This window comes from Echinops telfairi, unplaced genomic scaffold (genome assembly GCF_000313985.2).
Source record: "Echinops telfairi isolate 266 unplaced genomic scaffold, ASM31398v2 ScPeMD7_21;HRSCAF=78, whole genome shotgun sequence".
NCBI lineage: Eukaryota > Metazoa > Chordata > Mammalia > Afrosoricida > Tenrecidae > Echinops > Echinops telfairi.
In genome coordinates, this window is record NW_022103918.1 from 15,543,362 (window position 1) to 15,554,671 (window position 11,310).

The 11,310-nt window shown below is 38.0% G+C and overlaps 1 protein-coding gene across 5 annotated transcripts in view; it reads left to right on the forward strand.

Annotated features, from left to right (window-relative positions):
• CCDC91 (coiled-coil domain containing 91) overlaps nt 1-11,310 on the forward strand; it is a 365,255-nt gene that overhangs the window by 158,387 nt on the left and 195,558 nt on the right. For all 5 annotated transcript variants that reach the window (XM_045288440.1, XM_045288443.1, XM_045288442.1 and 2 more), the window contains exon 7: nt 2,264-2,341. In XM_045288440.1, coding sequence (XP_045144375.1) covers nt 2,264-2,341 — 78 coding nt within the window. The remainder of the gene's footprint in view (nt 1-2,263; nt 2,342-11,310) is intronic.

The window sequence follows — 11,310 nt, forward strand, 5'->3', positions numbered from 1 at the left end:
AAAAAAAAAAAAGACAATGATTACAAGTAAGAAAAATTTTGGTCTTTGACACTAGTTGTAGGACCTAAAATAAAAAAATAAAAATAAAAGAAAGAAAAAGTATGTGCCAACTATGCTCACGATAGGACATGTCCACAGCCCTACCCAGAGCACATGGGATCACTATGCTGAAGTATAAGCAGTGCCATTGTTTCAAGGACAAGAAAAGACAACATAAAATAGAATCCAACCCAAAATAATACTGGTGGGCAGGGACAGATGTATCTTACGTTTCAGATGATTTCCCATACATCTAAAGATCCCTGTGCGTGGTGGAATGCTCTGCTCCAAACCTAAAGGTCAGTCGATGGTTTGAACCCAGCAGGCTTTCTGTGGGAAAGAGATGCAGCAGCGTCCTCCCATGCTACAGGGCAGTTCTCGTCTGGTCCCCGGAGTCAGAATTGACTCGATGGCTTGCAAGCATTCCTGCCGCTGGATGAGGATGAGCATGGAATCGCGGAAAAAAGGATGTAGTTGTTCCGGTGAATATCTGTATCTGGACATGTTATCTTAATTTCCCCCTCTATTTTTGGAATATACTAATTGCATATACTTAAAATTCCTCAATAACTCTAAATCACCCATGTGTCTATTTCTGGTCTATTTAATCTTGTCCATTGTTCTCTTATAATTTTATATTGAAACCTGGACATTGTGTTGAACAATTGGAGAGGTTCCAAAGGATGTTAGTGCTCTCCAGAGAAAGTTCTGCCTTATTTTTCTTTCTCAGGAAGTTTGGGAGACTGGTCATCTGAATTTATTAACGCTCAATCTTTGTTATGCAATAGAATCACCTGAAGAAACAATAAAAAATATAGAAGCACGAGCTTTTTGAAGTAATGTGGGGCCTGAAACCCTGTGTTTCTTCAGGTGATTCATATATGCTTTAGATGCAGTGGTTCTCAACCTTCCTAATGCCATGACCCTTGAATACAGTTCCTCATGTTGTGGTGACCCCCTCTCCCCAACCATAACATTATTCTCGTTGCTACTTCATAACTGTAATTTTGCTACTGTTATGCAGGATGTATTTTCATTGTTACAAATTGAACATAATGAAAACAGTGATTAATCACAAAACCAATGTGTAATTATATAGTGTGAAAGATTTATTTCTAATGACAAATAAATGAAATTTTGTCTTGAAGCATGGTGTAGCGTCGGTAACAGTCTTCACGCTGGGTACTTGTTCGTGGGCGTGTCTGCATGAGGGCGGACCCACCTGAAGACAGACAGAGAAGCTGTGTCTCGGTTCCTAAGACCATCAGAAAGATGTGTTTTCCAATGGTCTTAGACGACCCCTGTGAAAGGGTTGTTTGACCTCCAAAGGGGTCGCAACACACAGGTTGAGAACCTCTGTCTTAGAGTGTAACCTCCGCTTAGTTTCAGTTGAGAGTTTGAGATATTTATTGGAATCCTATTTATAGGTTCTATTGAGTAGTGGTTATGTGTTGACCCTCTTCACTGTAAGGTCGACAGTTTAAAACCACCATAGGTTCCATGGGAGAAAGATGGGACCTTATAATCCTGTAAAGAGTTAGTTTCAGAAGCAGTGGCCCTAAGTTCTGTAGGGTCACTAGGATTCAGAATTAGCGCAATGACAAGGAGTTTGGTTTTTGCTTTTTTTTTTGAGCATAAATATCTTGTGGCTCTGAGGTCTGACAAAACTCATCTGCATTTCTAAGCTGAAGCTCCAGGCTTCTGGAGTATCTTTGCAACATAGCTCCACAATATGAGAAATACATGAAGAAAAATTAAGTAGAATATTTGCTCAACTTTTGGACCTTCATTTTTTCCTGACTTTTAGATTCTCGCCATTCTAATTTTTGCTCCTTCAAAGCCAACACTACCTAAATATTTGATGTTTTCCCTTGTCGTGTCTTTTGGTGGCAGCCCTTTGTCTGGGCCTATTTTCAGTATCCTAGTTCTTGAACCTAGCTTAGAAATGCCGGATGCTCCAGGGAAAAGCACCATTGTTTGGTGTTACCTCACTCACCACACAGCATGGTTTTCCCTTCTCTGGTATTATTTCCCCTTAATTTCCCATTCTCTCCAAGTTCGCTAATACTTGTAAACAGAACTACAACAAAATAAAACATGGCTTTTAATTTTCAACAGCAGCATTGGCATGCCACAAACCACCCATCATTCAAGGATGCACAAGTAAAATTTGAAAACTGGAGAACCAATCATGGCTTAGCAATTGTTTTCTCTTTTCTTTCAGGAAAAACATAAACAAGAATTGGAAGACATGAGAAAAGCTGGGCACGACGCTCTCAGCATTATTGTGGATGAATATAAGGTAGAGAGTTAACATTCTGTCTATAGTACTTGGTTATTTTTAACCTTGGATCATGCCCATAAAATTTTAATACACATAGACAAGGACAAACATACATAAATTACAGAATTATACTGTAGTTTTGTTTTGTTATAGAATTCCTTTCAACTTACCAATAAGTGTTCACTGAACATTCTTTGTGGATTACAAAAAGTAATATTCAATGTTACTGTATATTTTAGAAGCTTATAAATTATTTGAAAATAGGATTGGTAGGTGAATAAGTATAAGAACAAAAAATAACAAAATTACATGCTACACTAGGGGATAAAGTAAAATGTAATCACTCATTTGAAATATATTTATCTCTTCCCTTCTTTTTACTGACTACCTTTTCTGCCCTCTTTCTTCTGCTGTTCTCTTCAAACTCCTCTTTTTCATTTCTTTTTGCTTCTTAAATAAATTGAGTAGTTTGGCTTCATTTTAATAATAGCAACAATTATGATAAATGTCAGTATCATTGATATCCATAGTTTTTTAAAAAATTGAATCTGTAAATACCTGAACATTAAAGTCAAATTGAGATCTTAGAGAAAGTATTTTTTTCCCTCCTAAACTTGATGTTATTTTTTTTCCTTTTCTTTTTAAAAAATAATCACATTGGAAGAATACATTCCCATTGAAATAAAATTTAAACAGTTCTCCACAGGAGTAAGCACTGCTGGAAGTTTGATGTACATCCTTGTAGATGGTTTTTATCCATACGTACATATATATGTTATTTTTTTCCAAAAGGAAGACCCTCGATGAGATGGATTGACACAGAGTGACTACAACAATGGGTACAAATATATGAGTAATTGTGAGGGTGGTGCAGGACAGGGCACTGTTTCTTTTTGTTTTACCTAGGGTCACTGGGAGTCAACTGACTTGAACAGTACCTGTGTTAGTCCAGGTTGAGATAGAGAAACAAATCCAGGAACACTCAGATATATGTAACAGAGAACTTTATATCAAAGAGTAATTATATATTAAGAAAACACCCCAGCCCAATCCATATCAAGCCCGTAAGTCCTATATTAGCCCATATGTTCGGTACTAGTCTGTAAATTCCTCTTCAGACTCACACAACATAGGCAATGATGCCAAGTGCAGGAAGATCACAGGTCAATGGGTGGAATGTCTTGTGGATCCAGTGGCAGTGGAAGCATCTTAGCGCTGGTGTGGGTCTCCATGTGGCTCCTCTAGCTCCAAGGCTCTGGCTGCCATCAGCTGTCTCCATATGGCTTGCCAACAGGAATGTCTTGCAGGGTGATGAAGCAGAGAGAGCATGTCTCACCTCCATTGAACTATTTATCTCCATAGTGCCTCCAACTGAGGTCATCAAGCTTCAACCTGATTGACAGGCTAAACTCCACCCCTTCACAAGTTGACAGTAGATTCTGTAACTGCCACCATACCTAACAACAATAATAAAATGTTAATACAATCATGTGTAGCTTGATATTCATTCATGAAATGTTTTATTCATTTTTTTCTCTTGTTACTCCATACATTTACTCAATGTAATTTTCACATCGGTATCAACTTGTCTTACTGATATTTCTGTTCATTGTTGATAGGTGCCATTGAGTCAGTTCCAACGCATGGTGTCCTATGTATCATAGTCCGCAACATTGCCTAAACCTGTACCATCCTCACAATCTCTGTTATGTTTGAACTCATTTTTACCCCAATTATGTAGATCCATCTACCTGAGTATCTTCTTTTTTGCCAACCTACCTTACCTTGAGACATCCTTCATTCAAAGGAACATTCTGGCTCTACTTCTTACATGACAGATTTGTTTGTTCTTTTGGCAGTCCGTGATACTGTCACTATTAAGTATCATAACTTAAATGCATCAATTCTTCTCTGGTTTTCTTTATTCATCATCCAGCTTCCACATGGATATAAGTTGATTGAAATTACTACAGTTTGGGTTCAGGCACACCTAAGACTTTGAAGTAACATCTTTGCTCTTGAAAATTTTAAAGGGCTCTTGTACAGCAGATTTACACAAAGCAGTGCATTACTTGATTTCTTGACTACTGTTTCCATGACTACTATTTGACTGTCAGTTTGTCATACTGTGGTGGCTTGGGTATTTCTGTAATATTAGAATATGTGGCACTGGTATTTCAAATACCTACAGGATCACCCAAAGTGACAAATTTCGGAGCTTCCAGAGTAAGAACAGACAATGAAGAAGGATTCAGCTGCTCACTTTGAAAGAAGAAGCCACTTAAAACTTTATATGTAACTTGTTTATGCCAAGAAATTTGGAAGACAGCTAATTAGTCAACTGACTGGAAGTGATCTATATTTGTGCCCATTCCAAATAAAGGTGACCCAATAGAATGCTCAAACTACAGAACAATATTACTGATATTGCACACAAGTAAAATTTTGCTGAAAATTATCCAACAACTATTACAGCAGTACATTGACAGGGAACTTCCCGAAATTTGGGCCAGATTGAGAAGAGGACATGGGACAAAGGATATCATTGCTGACATCAGATGGATCATAGCTCAAAGCAGGTAGCACCAGAAAGATGATTTCTTGTGTTTTATTGACTATGCCAAGCATTTGACTGTGTGAACCATAATAAAGTGTGAATAACTTTGAGATGAATAGGAATTCCAGAACACTTCATTGTATCCATGAGGACCTTGTACATAAATTATAAGGCAGTTGTGTGAACAGAACCAAGGAATACTGCATGGCTTAAAATCAGGAAAGGTGTGCTTCAGGGTTGTATCTGGTTACCATACTTGTTCAATCTGCATGCTGAGCAAATCATCAGAGAACCTGGATTACAAGAAAAAGAATGTGGTATCAGGATTGGAGTAAGGCTTATTAACAACCTACGATATGCAGATGACGTAATCTTGTTTGGTGAAATTGAGAAGGATCTGAAGATCAAGGATTGCAGCCTTCAATATGGCTTATAACTCAATGTAAAGAAGACAAAACAGAGCAATAGGTTACATCATGATAAAAGGAGAAAAGGCCGAAGTTAGCCAGGAATTGTCTTACTTGGATCTGCCACAAATGCTCATAGAAGGAGCAGTCGAGAGGTCAGATGATGAAATGCATTAGGTAGATTTGCTACACAAGACTTTTTAGGGTAGTGAAAAACAAAGATATTGCTTTGAGAACTAAGGTGCACCTGATTGAAGCCATGGTATTTTCAGTTGCTTCATATCCGTGTGAAAGTTGGACATTGAATAAGGAAGACTGAGGAAGAATCAATGCGTTTGAATTATGGTACTGGAGAAGAATATTGAAAGTACCATGGACTGCTATAAGGACAAAGCAGTTTGTCTTGCAAGATATATGACCAGAGTGCTCCTTAAAGGCAAGAATGGCAAAACAGTCTTTCATACTTTGGCCATGTTGTCAGGAGAGACCAGTTCCTGGAGAAGGACGTCTTGTTTGGTAAAGTGGAGGGGTGGTGAAAAAGAGGAGACTCCCAGGGAGCTGAATTGACATCCGCACTGTAACAATCAGCTCGTGCATAGGAATAAGGATAAGGATGGCGCAGGACCTGGCGACATTTCATTTTGTTGTGCATAGCGTTGCTGTGGATCGGAACTGACTTGATGGCACATCAAATCAGGTTATATGGGTGTTGATTGTGGTTTCAAGTAGAATAAAATCCTTGAAAATTTGGATATTTTCTGTTTATCAAAATGTTGTCTATTGGTCCAGTTGCGAGTATTTTGGTTTTCCTTACATTGAGTGGAAATCCATACTGAAAGCCATGTCTTTGATCTTTATCAGTAAGTGCCTTAAATCCTTTTGATTTCATCAAGCAAAACCATGCCATCTATGTATCACAGACTGTTAATAAGCTTTCCTCGGATCCTACTACCATGTTCTTCATGTAATCCAGCTCCTCAGATGATTTCTTAGCATACAGAGTGAATGAATATGGTGAAAGGATACAACCTTGATGAGCACCATTCCTTATGCAATACCCCCTTTTCCTATTTGCATTACTGCCTCCTTTTTAAAGTATACATATCTCATGAGCACAGTTAAGTCTGTAATTCTGATGACTTGAAATGTTATCTATAGTTTGTTATGATCCATACAGTTTTATGCCTTTGCAAAGTCAATAAAACCCAAGTAAATACATTTCTGGTATTTTCTACTTCCATCCGAAATTACCTTATATAATGAGGTATATTACATGTCCTCTTCGGAATCCAGCTCACATTTTTGGCAAATCCTTGATGTACTTCTGCAACTGTTTTAAAAAATTATCTTAAGCACAATTTTACTTGCATGTGATATGTACATTATTCTGTGAAAGTTTTTACATTCTGTTTATTGACCTTTCTTTGGAATGGGCACACGTATGGATGTCTTACATATATATATATATGTAATCATTTTATTAAGGCTCTTAAAACTAATATAACAATCCATACATTCAATTGTATAAAGCATATTTGTACATATGTTGCTATCATTTTTTAAACATTTGCTTTCTATTTGAGCCCTTGGTATCAATTTCTCTTTTTTCCCCTCCCTCCCCCCTCTTCCCACCCTCGTGACCCCTTGATAAATTATAAATTATTATTTTCATATCTTACACCAACCACTGTCTTCCTTCACCCAAGTTTCTGTTGTTCGCCCCCCTGGGTGTGTGTGGTTGTTATGTGTGGATCTTTGTGATCGGTTCCCGCTTCGTCCCCTCCTCCTCCCACCTTCTCTTAACCCTCCTGGTATCGCTACTTCCATTTTGGTTCCTGAGGGTTTTATCGGACCTGGATTCCTCTCTAATCTGAGCCAATACCTATTCATGTAGCAGAAGATCATTATTAATCCTCCAAGTGTTGCCCTTGTTTCTCTGGTCATCCTATTGTTGATCTCCAGCTTTTTGCTGTGGTGGTCTGAGAGGGACGTGTGAGCATGCTCTATGTGTTTGAATTTACTCAGGCTCGACTTGTGTCCCAGCATGTAGTCTATTTTATAAAAAATGAGCCATGTGCTCTGGAAAAAAAATTTCACTAGAAAAGAATATCAATATTTTTGTATTTGGATGGAGAGCTCTGTTAATGTGTATCAGGTCCAGTTGCCTAACTGAAGTGTTTAACTCTGTTGCCTCCTTGCTGAGCTGCTTTACCCCAGTGATCTATCTTTCTCTGATAGCAGTGTATTAAAGTCACCTACTGTGATTGTTGAGTGTGTGATTTCTTTTGTCATTTTTTTAACAGTTTGATGAATTTTGTGGGTCTCTCCTTAGGTGTGTATATATTTATTATGCTCACTGGTTCCTGATGTACTGAACCTTTGAACATTATACAGTGCCCATCCTTGTCTCTTATTATGGTTTGCACCTTGAGGTCAATTTTGTCGGAGATTAGGATTGCAACCCCTGATTTTTTAAAATTGCCGTTTGCCTGGTATATTTTCTACCAGCCTTTAATTCTTAGTCTATTTTTGTCTGCAAGCTTAAGATATGTCTCTTTCAGGCAATAGATTGATGGCTTATGTTTTCCAAGCCAGTCTGCTAACCTTTTTCTTTTAATGGGTGAGTTCAGACTGTTGACATTCAGTTGACATTCAGACTGTTGACATTTTTTTTACCACCATCTGTGGATTCATTGCTGTCATCTTGTAACTTTGTGTTGGGTGTTTTCCTATCTCTATTCATGTCAGTGTGCTGTGGTTATGTGGGGGTGGGGGTGGTTTCTTGCCTTCTTTTCCCTCTAAGGCAATTTTATCTTGGTAGTTGTTTTTATCATGTTGACTTCTGGATGGAGTTGTGTTATATGGTGGGCCCTGGCTTGTGCTTTGTGGATGTTGGTCTTCTGACCACAGTGAGTTGGCAAGGATTTCCACAGGGTTGGGTGTCTGATGGCATAGTCTTTGAGTTTTTCCTTGTTGGGAAGGCTCTTACCTCAACATCTATCTTAATAGATAGTTTGGCATTGTAGAGAATTCTCAGGTTGGCATTTTTTATTTCAACTTTCCGAAGATAGTACTCCATTCTCTCATTTTCATGGTATCTGCTGATAGGTCTGAGCATATTCTTTTCTGAGCACCATTGTATGTGACTGCCTTTTTTCTCTTGCTGTCTTAAATTGTTCCCTTTTTCCTCGAATTTGGTTAATTTAACTATTTCATCCCTTGGTGAGTTTTTCCTGGGCTTTAGTCTAATTGGTGACCTTTCTGCTTCCTGTGTGAATGTCTGTTTCTCATTCATTAAGGTGGGTAAGTTTGCTTCCAGAAATTCTCTCGCAAATTTAGCTATCAACTTCTTCCTTGTGTTTTGTTGTAGTAGACCAGTTTTTTAAATATTGTTCCTCTTCATAGCATCTGTCATTGTTCTTAGGTTTTCTTCTGCCTGTTTGATTATCTTGTTGGACTTTATTACCTGTTTTTTGAAGTCTGCCTGATTGTCCCTGAGATCGCTAGTATGATTCTCCTCCTTTTCTGTTCTGTTGGTGAGGTCTGTTATCTCATGTTTTGCTTCTGTCACCTCATCCATTAGTTCTTGTATTTCCCTTTGGTTTGTGGACTTCATCCCCTCTATTGTGCACTTCATATACTCTGTCATTATGTCTTTATTCTGCATTGCTTCCCTCATATCCTATATTTCTCCAAGCAGTATCCTGAAGATTTCTTTTTGTGACAGATCAACGTTTGTTTCTTCTGTGAGTGCCATTATGTTTGACTTGCTCCACTGTTGTGTTTTGTTTTCCTTGCTTTCTTGTTGAGGTTTCTGAAGTATGTTGCTGTCTATGTGTGGTTTTGGAAGAATTTGGTGCAGTGTCCAAATTGGCACCAAATTTAGAAGAATTTGATGCCAGTGGTCCCTGAGCTCTTTCTTTTTGTGCCTGATAAGAGTGGTTTTGAGGACTACCTGTGTCCTACTATGGTGGTCGGTCAGACTGCTGTGTAGGTGAGGTGCCACTGCATCTCAGTGGCCAGCGGTGGTGGGGGTGCTTCAGAGGGTACGCTAAGGCCGGTGGCTGTAGGTATGCCACAGGGTTGGGTTGGGTCTGCATGTGGGCCTGGGCCTGGTCTGGACTGTTTATAGATCTCTTTTTGTAAGTTGGCCAAGGAGCTGTCTTTCAAATTTCTTGGCTGAGATTACTGAGTGTTCCCAGCACTCGTGTCTGTTGAAAGTTTTAGTTGATTCTCTGTCAATTCATGGCCACTTGTATACTAATGTCTTCAGCCCAGCTCGCGATCTCCTATTTCTTTTCTAGCACCACAAACTACTGAGCTTCCCAGTTACCAAACTGCATATTTCTGTACCCAGTAATTATCAGTACATCTTGATTGCAAGTGTTATCAGTTTCCTACTGAAGAAATTGATAATTTTCAGTTTTCTTACCACTAGTTTTCAGTATGTGTTTTATAAATTGAATAACAGTTGTATTAACTAGTCTGCCTATAGGCTTATAGATATTATTCTATAACATCTAATTGTACTTCGAAGTACTTATTGAAATGTTCATTTTGAAGTTGAACCTTTGTCATTCCTATTGAATTGATCATTTCTGTAGTCATTTCAATAATTTAATTAAATAAATATTTCTCAATTTGTTGAACACCCTCTAATCAATGTCCAGAAATTTAATGATTGTTTGTGGCTACATGTGTGTGTTTGTGTTTAACCTGTTTAAGAGAATTCTCCAGGCAAGAGGTTTCCCTTAAGCCCCACATATAAGTAATGTAGAAATTCTTTTCTTTCAATACAAATGAATATAAGGTACTTAGTTTTAGGAGAATATATATATATGTATATATATAAAATACCCATTTGTTTAAAGTTCTGTAAAGTCACAAACTTTTCTGAAAACTTAAACTCACAACTATGGAGTAGATTCTGACTCAGTGACCCTAAAGGAGAGGGTAGAATTACCCCTGTGAGTTCCTGAGACTGTAACTGTTTATAGGAGTAGAAAGCCCTGTCTGTCTCCCACAGAGCTGGTGGTTTTGAACTGCTGATCTTGTGGATTGGAGCCCAATGCATTACCACTATGATACCAGGGCTCTTTAGAGAGAAACCTTTATTAAATAAAAATATTAAAATATGATGCTCTTGCTTCTTAATCCTCTAGTTAGGTCTGTAAACTTATGAAGGCAGCATTTTTATCTTTGTAACTCTTTGATGAAGAATTCTGTGCTCTTTGATTTACATCACATCAAGATGGCAGTTTTGGCATCCTTAAAGAACTTAGTGTGTACTCCTTTTAAATATTCTTTGAGTTTGGGGAACCAAAAGAAATCTTTCCAAAAAAAAAATCTTTCAGGACAAGATCAAGGCTATTGTGTGGAAAGGTAGCTACCTTCAAATAATGAGCAGGTGCATTTTTGTGGAAAATCAATGCCTCATGTACATTTCCTGCTTTTAAAAAAATCACAAATGCAATTCTCATGAAATATCTTCATATAGAGCCTCTGTGATTGTCGTGTGTCTTTAGAGAAAAGCTATCAAAAGAACAGTCTATAAAACCATCCGAGATGACCTTTCTGCCTTGAATTTAATTGGCTGAGCATGTCCCCTTGGAGGCTACTGTATTGATTAAGCGTTTTTGTTTGTTTGTTTTGTGTCTTTCTTGAAGGCACCCTGTACCCTGATGAACAATTCCCACACATTTTTTTATTATTATATAGATTGCTTCCCCCCATTGTAAAGGCAGTCTTCCTATATCTTCCTTTTGGTACCATTTCCATGTGCTCTTCTTCTCTGCCCTTTCCTATCTTCTGAGCTTTATCCATGGGCATGTGTTTCCCTTGTGATTTTGTATGACTGATTGATCTAAGAAATGTGTACCTCTCTCGTATTATTCACTTTATATATTTGTCTGTAGTTTGACTGAACATTGAGCCATTGGGATGGTGTGTTAGTCTGGATTGTCTAGAGAAACAAACCAAGTGATACACACACACACACACACACACACACACACACACACACA